General features: G+C 45.0%; 1 protein-coding gene across 8 annotated transcripts; it reads left to right on the top strand.

Annotated features, from left to right (window-relative positions):
* Nucleotides 1-804: 804 nt before the first annotated feature.
* On the top strand, nucleotides 805-17122 carry CUNH1orf159 (chromosome unknown C1orf159 homolog). 8 transcript variants are annotated; one of them, XM_028784893.1, is made up of 10 exons: nucleotides 808-978; nucleotides 4902-5014; nucleotides 7845-7938; nucleotides 9991-10066; nucleotides 12757-12852; nucleotides 13174-13239; nucleotides 14270-14404; nucleotides 14726-14751; nucleotides 14842-14872; nucleotides 16174-17122. In XM_028784893.1, exons 3-10 carry the CDS (start codon nucleotides 7867-7869, stop codon nucleotides 16269-16271), a joined length of 600 nt encoding a protein of 199 aa, XP_028640726.1. In that variant the 5' UTR covers nucleotides 808-978; nucleotides 4902-5014; nucleotides 7845-7866; the 3' UTR covers nucleotides 16272-17122. The 8 variants fall into 8 exon arrangements, with proteins under 8 accessions (XP_028640721.1, XP_028640726.1, XP_028640720.1 ...); XM_028784888.1 differs by having other exon boundaries at nucleotides 805-835; nucleotides 12757-13239; XM_028784887.1 differs by having other exon boundaries at nucleotides 821-978; nucleotides 12757-13239.
* Nucleotides 17123-18422: the final 1300 nt, after the last annotated feature.

Raw genomic sequence — 18422 nt, 5'->3', positions numbered from 1 at the left:
ATGTCTCCTCCTTGTGTCACTGTGGCGCGTCCAAAGGAGTCTTGGGATAGCTTCTGTGAAGAAGCCCAACTACCTGAGACCTCCAAAGTGAAAGAGACCGAGGTGATCAGGTAGGCCAGAGGCAAGACTCCTCCTAAGCATTCCACTTGGTGACCTCACATGCTCCATGTTCAGCTTAGCGTGAGTGTGGCCTCCCACTTGGGAGGAACCGGAGTCCAGATCTCCAAGCAGACATACAAAAGATATATTAGAAAGCCCAGATTTTTACAAAAGAATTAATTTGAACTTTGTATTCACTTTGAAATGGGGCTAGCCAATCAAACCATACGTTCTGAGTGAGTTTGAAAAGCATCTACCCCACCGCAATCGCAAACTACCTCCAGTTAAATATTTCAAAGGCTACCGTAGCCTTGAGTGGCAGTTCTGAATTCTTTTGTGATCCTCTACAAGAGAGTCGGACGTTACACTCCTAGAACCAAGTCAGGCACTGGTGGCCCGCCACCTAACAAGGACTACGATGATTGGCCGCCGCTAGGAATATTGGGGCATGTAGTCTTTTCCTTCCCACTCTACTCCTTCCCTATTCTCCCTCCCTAGGTTCAAGTCCTGTTGGACTACATTTCCCAACCAGAGCTCCGAATGCTAACCAGCTGCCTTGAGAGAATCCTGGACAAACGCTCTTGGGCGAGGAGGCTGTTAGGAGTTGTAGTTTTTTGACTAAAGCAGCCCTCGCCAATGCCTGGGCGGGGGAGGACCAGAGACTACAAGTCCCAGGGGGCGCTCGCGGGGCGTTCGCTAGGCGGCCGGTACGAAAGAGGAACCTGACTGGTGTGTGGTGAGTGAAGGCCCTGGTCTGACGGACGTGGCTGCTGCAACTACACGATAAGGGCTCCGGGTAGCTCAGACTCCAGGACTCATCTAAGGCCTAGCGGGACAGTACCCACCCTCTCTGGCTGCCATTTTGTCAGTGATGAGGCGGTACGGATGGAGCTGGGAGTGGAGCATGGTGTGAATGGAAAGATGGAGGGAGGGGAGGTTGAAAGGGGAAAATGGACCATAAGCAGCACGGAGGTGCGCGGAGCGGAGCAGGACGTGGGAGATGTGGGACTTCCATTGGTCTGTTGGTGTCATGAAGTGGTCGAGGTCCTGCCACGGGATGTGGTCTTCTTGAGGACTTTGCTGTGAGAACCACTGTATCAGCATATTACAAATCCTACCGCGTTTCGGCTTTTGCCCTTTGCAGTTTCTCCACGCAACTATATTCTTAACAAATTCTCAACTCAGTAGACCTATTAAATTTAAAGGTGTCTAACTTAGCCCAGTAGTTTGTTTTTTTGTTTGTTTGTTTGTTTGTTTGTTTTGGGAAGGGGTTTGGCCATGTAGTCCCTGCCAGCTCCTAACTTGCGTCTATTGGCCCGTAATCTTGTTGGGTTGTTTTGTTTGTTTGTTTGTTTCTGTTTTTTAACGTGTATGTGTTTGTGTGTGGCATAGGTGGGGTGGAGGCAGGATTTGAATCTGGGGCTTTCTAACATTTTGGCTTTACAGCCCCTGCTTCTCTACTATAAATCCTGCAAGAAAGTCATGGCTTGGCTTCACCAGGTTGATCCAAGTCTCATATATAGTTTGGTAACTATGTTAAGAGCTAGCCAATAATTTGAGTCTGTTTTTATTTTTAGAAGCTTGTAGAAGGAACTACAGATCCGAATTATGCAGATAGTTTCTTTTCTTTCTTTCTCCTCTTTTCCCCTTTCTTCTCTCTCCTCTACCCCTATCCCCTACCTCCTCTCTCTCCTTCCTTTTCTCTCTTTTTTGAGACAGGTTGACCTGGAACTCATTCTGTAGACCAGGCTGTGATCAAAGGCATTCGGCCTCATCACCCAGTTGATAGTTTCTTTTCTTAACTTCCATATCCTGGCCTTAATAGTCTTCCCAAAACAAAGCAAACACATATCTTGATGGTCTTGAGCTCATCTTAGGTGAGCTCTCTTGTCCACTAGCAGCATCTGTCACAACCTTTCAGAACTGGCTTGCATTTGTTCTCCACGTTAATTTGGATCTATAAGGTAACTTGTTTAAAGAGCATTGCTACCACACAATAGTGTCACACATTCCCAGCACTCTGGAGGCAGAGGCAGGCAAATCTCTTCAGTTCCAGGCCCCAGGATGGTCAGGGATGCATAGAAAAACCCTGTCTTAACAAAACCAAATGATGATAATAATGATGAATATTTCTTAGGGGCTGGAGTAATGACTTATTGGTTAAGAACAGATATTCAACAAGAAAACCTGAGTTCCAGTCCCAGGACTCATGTCACACAATCACCTGTAACTCCAACTTTAGGATCTATTTCCCTCTTTTGGCCTCCACTGGCACCGGCATTTATGTTTATAAATATATACATGTGTAATTATCTAATTAAGAATAAATCTTTTTTTGTTTGTTTGTTTTTGTTTTTCGAGACAGGGTTTCTCTGTGTATCCCTGGCTGTCCTGGAACTCACTCTGTAGATCAGGCTGGCCTTGAACTCAGAATAAATCTTTAAAAATCCAACTATGAGCTGAGTCAATAAGCTCCAGGTTCAATGAAAGAGCCTGTCTCAAAAAATACAGTAGATGGGGACTGGGTAGAAGGCTGAGAGGGTAAAATGTGTGTATAAGCATGAAAACCTGAATTCAGATTCCCAGACCCTATTAAAAAAAAAATAGGTGTTTTGGTGTGCATCTCTCATCCCAGTTTGAGTGGGTAGGGGGGAAAACAGGTCCTCAGGACCAGCTGACCATCCAGCAAAAGTGATGAGGTCTAGATTCAGTGAAAGGTCCTGCCTCAAAACATACAGTGGAGGACTGAGCATAGTGACCCACCTTTAATTCCAGCACCCAAGAAGCAGAGGCAGGGGGAATCTCTGAGTTCAAGGCCAGCTGGTCTTCACAACTAGTTCTAAGGCTACCAAGATTATATAGAGAGACCTGTCTCACAAACAAACAAACAAACAAACAAAAAATGGTGGATAGTAGAGGAAGACATGCATTGTCTGTCTCTGAGCACCAGATGTGCCATGAGAGAGTGAACCCATATACACTTGCACACGCATGCGCCACACAAAATACCCAAAATGAGGTAGAGAGTAATTAATGCTGACTTCTGGTATACACACACCTCTAAACATGTATATACACCACACACAACAGAAAAGTATGTATAGAACTGACATAGTGAAAGAAGAGAACTGACTCCCACAAGTTGTCTGCTGACCTCCATACATGGCACAGCAGGTGTGTATATAAGACATAAACAAATCATCAAAAACTTAAAAATTATATTCAGAGTGGCTGAACCAGTGAAATGGCTCAGTGAGTAAAGGGGTTTACAACCAAGACTGACAACCTGAATTTGATATCTGGAACTCGAATAGTAAAAGAAGAGAACTGACTGACTGTTCTCTGATCTCCACATACATGCTACAGCATGTGTTTTATGCCATGTATGTACATACTCATGCACACACACAGACACACATAGTAAATAAGTACATGTTACAGAACTGTCATATCTAATTGGAAGATAATCCAATTAAAACTTACAAGATGAGAAAAGGCAGTTCAATAGGACACACATGTGACAATGACATGAAAAGATAGCAACCATTACTAGTCAGGGGAATGCTGAGAACATAAGATACCACTAGGTGCCTGCCCACCAGTACATTGCCAGATATTGGTGAAGATGCAATACCTTTGAGCTCTTCTGCTCCACTGGTGGGAAAGTAAAGAGATAGTATTGAAAGTTTGAAAGGTTAAACATGCCTCTCTGATCCAACACCAATCCCTTAGTATTTACCTATGAGAAGTAGGAATACAGGTTCACATAGTGTGTGCTCAAGGCCCTGCGATTTCCAAAATAGTGGAATCAGCTCAAGAACTGTTAGCAGATGATAGGTAAAGGAAATGGGGTCTAGCCTCATAACAATCACAGTAATGAACAGAACACATATAACAAAGTACACCTAAAGATCCTTAGTGTTGAATGAGAGGAACATTTATATTATATGTTCTATTTATTTGAAATTATAGGCTGCTTTGCAGTGACAAGGTCAACTTGGTTGCCTGCAGCTGTAGGTTGAGGAAGGGGGCCTCATAGAAGGCTCCAATACTGATAGCTTTTTTGCTGCAGTGGTGGCCTCATAATGCACATTTTTTTCAGAACCCTCCGACTTGTCTATTTTAAGTAGATGTTGGTTATTGTGTGGAAATTATGCTTTAGTACAGTTGACATGTAACAAATGGCAGTGTTGATTAAAATGCTGGACTTTTTTACTTGACCTAAGCTTAGGGATGCTTTTCTCAGAGAGAGTAGGAGAGTCTATTTAACATCTGGGAGTTTTCCTCAAAGGGAAGAGAAATACTGTCTATGGGTGAGCATATCTTAAATTCACAGAAAAATTAAAATTTGATTACATCCTACAGTTGAGGGGCAGCCAAACTATGATATAAATATGTTTCTAAGAAGACTTCATACCTTAGAAAGAAGAGTTAAATCAAGGACAGAAAGTATTTGAAACTCAGTATGCATTCCTGAAACAAATTAAAAAAGCATGTACTAATGAGTGCCAGAAAGGCTCTGGATAAGGCTTCACAGATAATTCCTGCAGGCCTGGGGACCACCTCCTGCCCCTTGCAGTATGGTCATTGCCTTGACAGTCCTGGCTTAAATCCAGTATAAAGTGAATTACAATACAAATTCTTACTTCTTCTGCTGATAGGACTAGACCTATATCATCCTGAACCCCTAAGGATCATGTGGACCCACATAATCCCTCAAGTGGGGCTTTCCACTGCCCTAGGCCAGAGAGTGTAATTCCTCATTTCTAGCCTCAAACTGAAACTTCTCTGCATTTTCTTAGAATTCATCTATCTAGGAAGCTCAGACTACTATTGTTCCAGACCTGGAGATGCCCAGCTTGCCTACTATTTCAATGCTTCAGTGGTCTCTGCTAAGTAAAAAGTCTTCATAGAGGTAACTATTTATTTATTTATTTATTATTATTTCATAATAATAATGATATCTCATGGTATCTCAGGTTGGTCTTGAATTTACTATTTAGCTATACTACCAAGTGTTTGGATTACAGGTGTATACTACCACACCAACTTATGTGATAATGGAAATAAAACTCAGGACTTTGTTTACACTGCACAAGCACTTTACCAACTGAGCTACATCTTTAGTCTCTTAAGAGGTAACTTTATTTGTTTGTTTAAAGTTTTATTTTCCTTTAATGTGACTGAATGTTTTCCTACATGCATGTCTATGTACCATAGACATGCAGTGCCCTCAGAGACCTCACCCCCTGGAATTGAAATTACAGACAGTTGCTATGTGGATGATAGGAACTGAACCCAGGTCCTTTGGAAACATAGCCAGTGTTCTTAACCACTCAGTCATTTCTCCAGTCCTGGTTTTGTTTTTTTGAGAAATCCACTATGTAGTTCTGGCTAGCCTGAAACTCACTAGGTAGACCAAACCGTACCAAGTTAACTTTTTGTTGTTATTGTTTATTTGTTTGTTTTTCTTTCTTTTTTGTTTTTGTTTGTTTGTTTTGTTTTGTTTTGTTTTTCAAGTCAGAGTTTCTCTGTGTAGTCCTGGCTGTCCTGGGACTCACTCTGTAGACCAGGCTGGCCTCGAACTCAGAAATCCGCCTGTCTCTCTGCCTTCCAAGTGCTGGGATTAAAGGCGTGTGCCACCACTGCCCGGCAAGTTTTTTGTCTTTTTTTTTTTTTTTTTTGGTTTTTCGAGACAGGGTTTCTCTGTGTAGCCCTGGCTGTCCTGGAACTCACTCTGTAGACCAGGCTGGCCTCGAACTCAGAAATCCACCTGCCTCTGCCTCCCAAGTGCTGGGATTAAAGGCGTGCGCCACCACCGCCCGGCAAGTTTTTTGTCTTTTAAGAGATAACTTTATAGCAAAAAAGTTTTCTTAAATCTTATTTTGGACTGACTGATTTATAAGTACCATCTTATGAGTTAACATAAGTTTGTTGTGAAAGGGATTTCAGGGAGAGACAGACTGGAGATATGGCTTAGTGGTTAAGAGCGCTTGTTTTTGCAAAGGACCCAGGTTAGGTTTTTAGCAACCAAATGCTAGCTCATAATTGTCTATGACTTCATTTCCAGGAATCTGATGCCCTCTTCTAGCTCTGCAGGCGCTAAGCACACATGTGATGCATATACATACATACAGTTAAAACATTCATATACATAAAATAAAGTGATTTTTGAAAAAAATTAAAAGGGATGTGGATGTACCTCAGTTGCTTATCTAGTATGCACAAAGCCTTGGATTCAATCCCCAGCCCTCATAAATCGAGCTTGATATTGCACATCTGTAATCACAACACTCAGTGTTAGAAGCAGGAGATAAGAGAGATGAAAAGAGATGGCTCAGCAGTTAAAAGCACTGGCTGCTCTTCTAGAGGACCTGTGTTCCATTCCCAGCACCCACAGGGTAACTTGCAACTATCTGTAATTCTAGTTTCAGTAGATATGATGTCTTTTCTGGCCTCTGCAGGTGCCAGGCCTGGTCATGGTACACAGACATATATGCAGACAAACACCATATATGTAAAAATGTTTTAAAAGTTAAAAAAAAAAAAAAGCAGTATTGTTTGAGATTGAGTTCAAAGTCAGCCAAGGATATATGAAACCCTTATCTCAAAAACAGGAAAAATTGCCGGGCAGTGGTGGCACACGCCTTTAATCCCAGCACTTGGGAGGCAGAGGCAGGTGGATTTCTGAATTCGAGGCCAGCCTGGTCTACAGAGTGAGTTCCAGGACAGCCAAGGCTATACAGAGAAACCCTGTCTCCAAAAACAAAAACAAAAAAAAAAAAACAGGAAAAATTATTAAGACTGTACACATGATAATACCTCAAGGCTTTGAGGTAGGTGCATGTTTTCCTCTATTATACTAACAGTGAGACATATAAGGCAGCAGTTTGCAGGCACCAAGTATTCTAAGGTAGAAGTCTTCTTGCAATATTTGTGCTCTTTTTTGGTCTCCAGATCCTTCCTCTGTGACTACACTTTTTGTTTGTTTTTGTTTGTGGTTTTTCAAGACATGGTTTCTCTGTGTAGCCCTAGCTCTCCTGAAACTCACTCTGTAGACCAGGGTGGCCTGGAACTCAGAGATTCATCTGCCTCTGTCTTCTGAGTGCTTGGATTAAAGGAGTGTGCCACCATGCCTGGCTTGTGCCTGTACATTTTTAAGCTTGGGTGTTACTCTGGACCATGGTTTTACATCTTCTTGTTTCCCCAAGTTCATAAAGGCAGAATACTGTATCACTAAGAATTCCCAATGAATCCATGTCACCCCAAACCCCTAGCTAGCTACCCAGAAGGAAGCCAAATTGTGTCAGTAGTACTTAACATGTGATTAGGAGCTCAATAGGACAAGTGTGTGTCTACATCCTGGGAAATGAGAGGTACAGTGGTTTTGCTTTCAGAAACCTGAGAACATGGTATTTTTAGAAGGAACACCAGGTCATCCCTCTCAATCAAGGTCTTGCCCACCTGCCTTGATTCCTGAGTTTTGAGTCTTAAAACTGCAATGGTCAGGCCTATGAGCTCCCCAGAGTCCTGTCTATGTTAACAACTGGTCCCCAAGTGGTGAGGATCTGGTACCTGTGGCTCTCATCCTGGAGGGACAGGTAAGGGTACTTTGACTACATATTACTTCCCTTTCCATTAAAGTCTTACCCTCTCTGCCTTGGTTCTGTCCTCCCAGTTATGTCCCTCTCAGCTCCATCCACCCTTACTAGTACCTCCTCCTTACACACTGTTCTGCCTTGCAGATCTCCCTGTCAGCTCCCTAGCATGGCACTGCAGTGTCTCATGCTCCTGACTGGCCTTCTGATGGGTGGCATGAGCAAGTCCACAGAAAGCAAGGTAGGTAATCTTGTACCCAGTGGCAAGTTGAAGCTTCCTCATAGGCAATGGATCTTTACCCCATAAAAATTTCAGTCTTTGAACTTAGAGTTCACTGATACTAGCCTAACCCTGGTAGAATCCCCTTGGAGTCTACTGCTAGGATTTGAAATCTACCTATCAGCTGTTTTGTTCTGTTTTCTAGAAGTTTCTTTACAGACCTACTTATTGCTATAACTGACTTACAGTCTCTGCAGAATCACCATCAGAACTGCCTGCTCAGGTGTTGCTTACTCAGGAGAGTTCATGACTGGTAGGCACACATGGTCAGGCATCTTAGCTCCCACCAGAAGTGTTGAACAAAGCCAGTGACAGTCCAGTGGGGTGAGAGCTTTGGTATCTTTAATGGGGTGCCATTATTCTGCTTCCCAAGCCAGGCAGGATGGGGACCTCGCTGCGGGTGATGGTATGAGGAATCCCTTACTGACTTGGCCAAGGATAATGAAAGGGATGGCTTTCATCTTTCCCATGCTGTGTCCCTGTTACTCTTTCTGTTAACCAAGCTCAGGTCACAAAAACAGAACTGCCAGGCATGGTCATACAAACCTGTAGTCCTATCCCACAGGAGTCTGAGACAGTAGGATTGGCCTACATAATGAATTCTTGCCTTCCTTCCTTCCTTCCTTCCTTCCTTCCTTCCTTCCTTCCTTCCTTTTTTGGCATAAAGTTTCTCTGTCCTGAAACTTGTTCTGTAAACCAGGCTAGCCTCAAACTCAAAGATCTGAAGTACTGTGATTTAAAAGGCATGCCACCACCTGACTGGAACCCTGTCTTAAAAACAAAAGTTAACAGGGTTAACAGGATGCCTCATACGTCAGGGCACATGCTGCCAAACCTGATGAGTTTGGTCCCTGGAACCTACAGTTAAAGGATTCCCAAAAGTTGTCCTCTGATCTCCATGTACATGCCCTTACTCATTCATATATATAATCATAATAATAAATGAAACATCTGAGTATCATGGTATATGCCTTTAATCCTAGCAATCAGTAGGCAGAGGCAGGTAGATCTCTATGATTTTGAGGCCACCCTGGCCTACACAGTGAGTTCCAGACCAGCCAAAGCTATATAATGAAAGAAATCCTGTCTCAAAGTAAAACAATAATAAGTAAAATTTAGAAATTAAAAAATAGAGAAAAGGCAAACAATGTAAGTTTTATATTTCTTGAAGGTTTCTATAAAAAAATAGGGTCACCTGTATGTTTATGTTGGGGTTTGAGTAAAAGAGATGTTTCTAAGAAAGTGTGATTGGACAGAGGGTATGATCTGGTCATTAACTAGGGTCCTAACCAGGCTGCTGTTCAGATTCTTGTCCTTCTGGCTTCAGAGACCAGGGATTGTCCTATCAATACAGGGAAGGCACCACTCTATGAGGGCCTTAGCCTGTCCTTGCTGGTAAAGGGCAGGAGATAGTCAAAGACTTCATTCTGAGCTCTCTCCAATGTCTAAATATTCTATTTTAGGGTGATTTGTTCTGTGCCACACTATGCCAAGCTGTTCCAAGTCCCAGGCCCTAGGCCAGTTTATATAAATCCATTAGTTTGTACCCTTGCAGGCCTTTGGGAGACTGGGTAGCTGTTGTTGGATACACTGGTCAGATTCTAGCCTTATACTTTGTGACTCATTCGGTCATCAAATATTCACTGATCATAGGCTTTGCAGTCTAGACCTGGAGCCAGTATGAGAAAGACCTGTTGGATAGTGACTCATATGACGTGACAGGAATGTAGTCCAGATGCATGTAGGTAGATAGGTGGGTACCCCAACCTGTTTGTACTAGTAACTCCCAGGTTTTATCTCTATGTCTAGGGCTGGAGTTTTCCCCTGTGCTCTTCCAACATAGGCTGCAGAAGGAATGGAGTAGGAATATTCACTTATTGAAGGGATGTCACTTGATCTTAGACAGTTTGAGGGTTGTGGGTGATGAGACAGGTAAGGCCCTGTTAAGATCAATGCTGTCCTTGAGATGAGCTAGGGACTTACCAACCTGTCTCACTGATGTCTTTTGTCTAGGCCCAGCAACCTGAGTGTTGTATGGATGTGGTAGACTTCAATGCTACCTGCTTAGGTACAGGTCTCTGTGGCCCAGGTAAGCATCATTGTTGCATGTATATAGCAGACAATCCACACCACCAGCATTCCTGGATGTTTTTTACTTCTCAGTGACAAGACAGCTGGAGGGGTGGGGGGGTGGGGTAGCATAGGCTGTGGCATTATGCAAAGAAGGCCTATCTGCCTGGGCACTCTTCTTGAGCACCTAGCCATACCTTTTGTCTAGTCCATGCAAGAACCCTGAGGGGAACTGTTGTTTTGTAAAGGGCTAAGGCACAGGGAGGAGAAAGTTCAGAAGGAGGAGGAGGAAGAAGAAGTAGCACAGGGTTCAGAGGAGACTAAGCCAGGACAGTGCTTCCAGGAACTCAGAAGGTTTTGGAGGTATCTTTTTTTAAGATTTATTTTTATTTTATGCATAAGTGTTTACCTGTGTGTGTGTATATATATGTAAGTACATAAGTACATATGTATTACACCACATGCATGCCTGCTACCTTCAATGGTCAGAAGAAGGTATAAGATCCTCTAGAACTAGAGTTATAGATGACTATGCAACTCCACGTGGATGCTGGGAACCAAACCTGGGTTTTCTTTAGGAATAGCAAGTACACTTAACTGCCTAGCCATCTCTCCAGCACCTCATGGGGTATTTTGACCCTGGAATATCCAGCAATGTTTGAAGACATTTTTGGTCTTCATAGCTGGTGCTAAACAAGTTCAGGATGATGCTTCTAGCATCTGGAGGTGGAGGCCAGAGTGCTGTTCACTACCCTCAGTGCACAGGATGACTCCACTACAGAGGAGAGTCCAGCCTCAGTGTCAGCATGCCAAAGGTGAAGTTCAGAGCTGGTGAGAGAAAGCAAATAGGGGCATCCAGGAGAGGAAGACCCAAGTGAGATGTCAAAGCCACCCACTATTTTGACTTGTCCTGAGGCAAGACCCTGGGTTGCTGTTTGTTTTAGACTAGAATGACCCAGACCTATCCCTTTTTCTGTCAAGGGGTACGCCTTGGCACCTGTCCTGAGTTCCATTACACTCAAGACTACATGAACCCAGAGGGACTTCTCAGGGAAGCAAGCACCTCAAAATGTTGGTCAGTTGTCATGTGAGGAGGACATGGACAAAATGGTGAGGCTGGAGTGAGGTGGGGGTCAAGGATGAGCGTGGTGACAAAGAGAAAAGACATTGTTCTGTGGTGAGCAGAGAAAATGTGAGGATACCAAAGGGCCTTCATCAGCCCTCTAACCTAAAGTTACAGCAGCTGAACTTTCCTGGGTTTCTTTTTTAAAGTCCAAAGTGGCTCTGGGCATAGGTACAGGAATGGAGATAACCAAGTTTGTGTAGGGAGGCACAGGAGCCTGCAGGGCTACCACATGACTCTCTGGCCACCCTCTTTCTCAACATAATTTAGCAACCCAGCAGCAGCCCTTGATAGACTCAGTTGCATCTCAACAAAAGAAATTAGTAAAAGGGATGATTCTAGGGATGAGCTCACATTTTGTTTGTTTGGTTTGATTTTGTCACCAGTTCTCACTGTGTAGCTCTGGCTGGCCTGGATCTCCTAGAGAACCACCTGCCTTTGTCTCCCAGGGGCTGGAATTGAAAGCATGAGCTATCACACCTGCTGAGAATCTCATTTTTTGTACTAGGTTTTATACTGAGGGCCCTGTGTTCCTTGGTCTTGCCTTTAGTAGACATACATATGCCTCCAATGAGATCTTCTCATACCTTGAATTGATGAGAAGAGGAAAGTTAGACCACTATAGGAGACTTATTCCTCGTTTTATGATTCCATGTTTGAGTAGGACTCTTCCACCCAAGTAGAACTGAGCAGTTGGACTTTGTTCCTGTGTGGTCATTTGCCCACAGCATTGTTAGAGCTGGAATGGCCTGATGTCCCTCTTAGACCATTTGTCCATTGTTCTTGATACTATCTCTGCCACCATAGAAAGGCTCCTGTCTCATTTCAACCCATCTGGTCAGATCAGACATTGTAACATTCACTATTAAGGGTTAGCTCTATATACTGCCCAGTATCCAACTCTGGCTTCTAGTACCCAGTCAATGTATTTAGAACATGTCTGTTCATCTTCTGTGTTGTGGATGTTAGTAGAAAAGGCTTAAGATGGTCTTCAGAATGCACTCACCAGAAGGGAAACAACTATCACTAGCCAGTGCAGGCTGGGTCACTCTAAGCATGAAGGTAGAGCTTTGGTCAGTACCAATCTGGGATAGAAATTTGGCTTGATCCTGCTACAGAGACCCTAGGAAATGATACAGGGACAACAAACAAACCTATGGACACCTGCCCCATGTAGAGACCCAAGTGAGGGCACACGGTTGTACTTAGAGCTTCACTGATACAAGGTAGGCAGCCATCTTGTCTCCTGGAGGAAGTGGTTCTGGTGGATAGTCAAGACCTTCAAATAGTACCTATTATTTTAGGTTTCTGTCCCAAGCACTTTAAAATAGTCTCCCAAAGGATTCAGTAAAATAAAAGACTGGCTCAGTGACAGACATCCACAGGAACTTGCTTGAGAGCAGTATGCTTCCTGTTGAGTTTACTTTTTTTTTCTGGAATTGGAGCTTGTGCCTCTACAGACTTCCACAATATATTACTGTTCTTGAGTTGAAAATTACCAATTCACAATACAGAAAAGCTTACAGAAGACAATGAGATGACCCTGACTTCCCTTGGCTGAAAGATCCTGCCTCCTTCTGGTGCAGGTTGCTACAGGCACTGGAATGCAGATGGGAGCGCTAGCTGTGTCCGGTGCTGGAATGAGACCCTCCCAACATACAATGGCTCCGAGTGCAGAATTCGTATGTCTTCTCCAAGCTATCTGCCCCAGTTCCCCCAGACTTCACAGGGGTCCTCCTGTCCAATTTGGGGAGAAACCAAGGGAACTACTGTACTTGTCTTCTTCAACCGCAAAGACAGTACTCACCTTGCCCAGGAGTATTGTTTATCAGTGAGCAGCTCCTTCCATCCCTTCCTGAGTGTTCTGTTTACTGAGGATAGCTGTGGGTGTGAACTGCTCCTTGCTTTCTCATCTCTAAGACATCCCTTTAGGACTATATATAGAGGCCTCAGTAGGGTCGCAGGCATGGCCAAGGCCTCCCCTCAGTTCTGCTTTCCCACAGTCACTGGACGGGGCATGCAGTTTCCCATGAACAGAAGCACAGGGACACCTGGACAGCCACATATTGGTAAGTCTCTTAGTTGATAAGTCCAGAACTGTAGCCCTATCTGCAACCTGGGGCTGGAGCTGGGGTACATCATTAGAGTTAGTACTGGTACCAGTGCCAGTCCTGAAGTCAAGTATTTTCTATAATGAACTCTGGTTAAGGAAGAGGTTCAGCATCCTCTGGGGCTGAGGTCATTTAGCTTGAGTATGGGCATGTGTTGGTATGCCATCGGAGAAAGATACTTCATGGTTTCCAAAGAGCTTCAGTTATTTAATAGCAGCCCTCAGGGCTGCCCAACTTGCTCTTGTAGGATGCAGGCCTCAGATGAGACTACAAACACATAGGCCATACCTCCTGATCTGTTTTCAAGGAAGGGGCAGGCCCTATCACCTGATGCTTATATCCCCAGAGCCTTCAAGCTCACCTTAAATGAAGGCCTAGGGAGTAAAGGGTAGAGGGATATGTCTGGGTTAGTGTGGTCAGGCAGGAAAGAGAAGGGTCTGGGCCTGGTGCTGCTCGAGAGAATATGCCCAAGGCAGAGGAGCCTCATATGTCAGGGAGCTAGACTGAGCTCCAATAGAAGACTGCCTCTTCTGAGGTAACGGAGTCACTTTAGGGACACATCACTCTAACCTGGGCTAATCCTTCAACAGTAATGGATAATACTTCCCATAGCTGGCAGTTACATTGTTCTGTCAACTACCAACCCCCTAATATGTCTTGACCCCAAACAAATGGAGATGAGCAGAAGGCAACTGCATGTATCAGAAAGCAGGTAATGTAGAGGCTGAGGCTAGTCTAATGGAGAGAGCCCAGGATCTGATATTTCTGGAGCCTGGAATTATCTTGGACCAGGAAAGAGTGGGCAATATGACGTCCCTTGTCTTGTGGCTAGATGTGTTGGGCTCATGGTGTCTCTGACCCGTGGCTGGCACCTAGTAGGGGCTCAGGTATGTTTGGGGAATGGTGATCCCCAGGGGTTAAGCAAGGAACACTGGATACCTATTTCCCCAAACCCAGGCTCTCCTGGCAGCTGTTGGTTTGTCTGCAGGGGGTTCTCATGTGGCAGCTTCCCTCTTCCTGGGGACACTCTTCATCAGCACAGGTCTCATCCTCTCTGTGGCTGGGTTCTTCTACCTCAAGCGCTCCAGTAAGCTTCCTGAAGTTTTCTACAGGAGAGACAGAGGTACTTCCCTCTATGGCTGAATTTCTACCTGCCTAGCTTCAAAGGTACTATCCAGGGTCTGACCCACTCAGGGCCTAGGGGGTCCCCAACAAATACAGAGCAGGCACAGGTACTCCACTGTGTCCGGATACCACTGTGCTCACACTCATCAACAGTGCCTTTGGATGCTATTACAGCTGAGGATGTAAGGCTGGGCCCTGCTGCTTAGAGTTCCCCAGGTAAGAAATGTGGCTTAGCAGCTGTCCAGGCTCAGGGTGCTCAGGGCACTCAGAGCTGAGGCAGCTGCTGGGCAGCAGAGTGACACTCCATTTTCTTCCCCAGCCCCTGTCCTGCAGCCTGGTGAAACAGTAAGTAACCTATTCAACTAGGCTGAGAACCTGGGTTGTGTGTACCTGTGCCAGGCCATCCAAGTCTCACTCTGCCTTTCTCTTTTCAAGGCTGCAATGGTCCCCCTGCCACAGTCTTCAGGTACAGGCTGCAGCATGTTATGGGAGTTGGGTGGAAGGGTCTTATTGTGGGCTATCTTCAAAGCCTATTCTATGGTTTTACCCCCACATATAAAGGTCCGTCTCTGAGACCTGACCTACCTTCACACATTCTAAGTAGACTGCTCCATAAGGCAGGGAAAAGGACAAGTGTTCAGCAGGCACTACCCTTCTTTCTTACCAACCCACATGGTTTCCATGCTGTCTTCTCAGCATAGGGCCAGACTCTCTGCTTCTCCTCTAGCCATGTCCAAGTCTAGTTCTGCTTGAGAGCTGCAAGGAACAGGTCAGGTCAGTTCTTGAGCTTTTCCCTGGCAAGCCTGTCTGAGTGTTTAAAACTCAGTGTATAGAAGAGGCCGTGAACCGAGATGTTTCACAGCTACAAGCCCTGGAGCAGATTTACTTAACTTCTTTCCCATCTCATTGTCTTCCTTGTGCAGTGGTCTAGAATAGAGAACCAGTGACACTGCTTCTCTCTGTTGAAGATAAAATAGATCCTTGATGAAGTTAGACATACCTTGTTCCAAGTTCTCCAAGGCAGCCTTATCCCTGAGGACCTTACAGGTGTTGTTAGGGACCTGTAGCACTATAGTTAGTGACTATATAGCAAATACACACCCTGGCCACTGTAATAAAACCACATCTCTTGATAGTTCTTGGAGCCAAACGTTAGAAATCAAGATGTGAGGGTGAGAGAGGTGCATTTCAAGGCCTGATGGGTGGGGAATCCCTCGTGACTCTTCTAGCTCCTAGTATCTTATACCCCTTGTGGCTTGTGGCCATATCAGACATGTCTCTCTTTCTCTCTGGGAGGATACTAGTCATTGGGTTCAAAGTCTACCTGATTAATCTAGGGTGATCTCACCTTCTATCCTAATAGAATCTGCACAGACCTTTTTTCAAATAAAGGTTATGTTCATGGGCTTCAAAGCTCAGGGTGCAGTCCTATCTTTAAAGGGTGTTATCTAACTCCCTGTAGTGCAAAATGCAAGTATGATCTATGCTTTTGTCTTGAGGAATAGCTGGGCTCTAATACAGGCCCAGGGGTGTGGAGTCTTTGGCGGGGAGGGGGTCCGATAGGAAATAGCTGAGCTCATGGGAGCCTCCATTAGAAGAAACTGCCATTGGACAAATGGAGCCTGATGAGCATCACTTTGTTAGAATAAATACCATATATGGGCTTTGTGCCCTGTGGCTGTTCAATATGCTCCTGAGAGCCAGCAGTGCAGACAAAGACCTGAACTTACCTATCTCTGACTCAGCTTGTCTTTGACCCCATTTCAGTGAGGAAGCCAAGATACATCAGGCGTGAGCAGCACCCAGACAAAAATAGGGATCCTTCTGCCTTCTCCACAGTGGAGGCCCACATCAGCAACGTCTGATCTAGAGGTCAACTGAGACTTCACAGTACAGCAGTGGAGACCCAAGGCTCCCCTCCAGTGAGCGCAATACACAAAGGGCCTGGGCCTTAAGATATGCCAGAATTGACTCCCAATGACAGACATGTACAACTGCTAGGGGGATGCTGATCTCCATGCCATGAGATCTTCACTGTGTGGTTTATCAGGAGTAACCATCTGTGAGACCTGAGGACTCAAGAGCAAGTCGTGTGGGGTCTGTGCCCCTTAAGAGTAACAGCATCTATAACAGCTATAGCACAGGCCTGATCCAAATGATCAAATCTTCTGGAGCCCACCCACTGGAGCCCATGCTAGACAGGAATCTCTCCATCACCACCAAGCTAAGAAGAGTGAAACCAAGATTCCAACAGTGGAAAAAACACAACCTGGAAACTGGTACCAGAGATAGCTTGCTCTAGTGTCAGCCTGCTAATTTAGCTGCTGACCTCTCAAAGCATATATTTCTCAGAGTTGCAGAATTGAGTGTCCTAGGTTTTCTGATTCCAGAAGCCAGCAGAACCTTGTCTCCCAGGGACAGACTCCCATCCAGCTACCTTTCAGGCTGGGCACTCAAAGTAAAATGTTTATCCACGGAGCCTCCATCTCTGAACACTTCAGGTCACTTGTCCCATTGGGCTTGTGAGATCATGCTGGTCAGCAGTCCTGTCTTTGCTCTTCCAAGACTCCAGAAGCTATGTCTGTGAGTTGCTAGTGTGGTTGGTGGCATTGGCCATGTGCTTCTGTAGAAGTACCCTGATTACCAGTGCCACCCTTCGTGTATGGTCCAAAGGTGTCTAGCATCTTTTTCAACATTGGGCACACATCTGATGTTACTCACAGTGTTATGAGCTTGCTTTCCCAGACTTGAACCAGGTAGCAGCAGCAATTCAGAGTTGGACCAAATTAGACTAGATCTTCTCACCTCTAGCTTTATTTTCCCAAGGGTCATCTATTCAGTATGTGGGGGCTGATTACCCCCTTGCTGTGTTCAGGGGACAAGGAGTTAGGGAGGGGAAGAAGAACCCCTTAGCAGGATCCAGAACCTGCAGTTGCCTGGTGGGACTGGCAGTACAACACAACCTATCCCCTCATGTTTCCTTGTCCAGTACCTGTTCCACATGTCGCCCCTTGCATTTCAGGATACTGTCTTGCATGAAGAGATGACCCAGCTCCTCAGGACTTGAGGTAGAGGGTGCCAATCAAGCATGGCATGGTTCTTCAGATAAGACTACATGCATCACTAGGCTTTGAGGGGGCTACTGACAGTTTATGGATCTAACTCACCCTTGGGGAAAGCAGAACTAAGTCCATCTTACTGGTCCTACTCAAAGTCCCTGTGTAGATGTGTAGATGTTTGCTGACTTGAGGTAGAACTGGATAGAGTGCCAAATGAGCGCATAGGGATTCTAGAAGTCCTTCCAGGTAATTTGAATGAGAATGCCTACCTGGTGCCCCCTAGGCTTATATACTTGAATGCTTAGTCATCAGTGAATGGCACTACTTGAGAGGGATTAGGAGGTGGGTGGCCTTGTTGGAGGAAGTGTATCTCTGGAGGTGGGCATTGGGATCTTAAAACTCAAGCCAGACCCAGTGGCTTTCTTTTCCTGCTGCCTGTGGATTTGGGTGTAGAACTCTCAGCTCCTCCAGCACCATGTCTACCTATGTGCTACCATGCTTCCTGCCATTCTGATGATGGACTAAACTCTAAAACAATAAACAAGCCCCAATTAAATACTTTCTTTTTTAAGAGTTGTTGAGGTCATGATGTCTCTTCAAAGCAATAGAACACTTACTAAGACACTGCCCTTGCTTTGTAATGTCTATAGATCTCCCTATATACTGGCTAAAGGGCTGTGACCAGAGACATCTGTTGAAACCTCAAATGAGTTTCTTGCCTGTGGCTTCCAAAGAACATCCCTCTGCCCTTGGCCATATTTCAGAAAAGTTCTGGGGAGTAAGAACCTGTCAGACTAAGATGTAGGTTTCCAGGCCCAGATCCTTTGTGCTGAGATCAATGACCTTGCCCTGGGGACAAGTAATATAAGCTACAGGATGGAATCTGACCCAGTATCCTTTTGTTCAGCAGCTTGACACTCTAGGGCCTACAGCAGCATTAGATGCTCTAACCCCATA

This window comes from Grammomys surdaster, unplaced genomic scaffold, assembly GCF_004785775.1.
Source record: "Grammomys surdaster isolate TR1022 unplaced genomic scaffold, NIH_TR_1.0 124903, whole genome shotgun sequence".
Classification (NCBI taxonomy): Eukaryota; Metazoa; Chordata; class Mammalia; order Rodentia; family Muridae; genus Grammomys; species Grammomys surdaster.
Note: the sequence above shows the minus strand (reverse complement) of the source record. Positions and strands in the feature narration are given on the sequence as shown.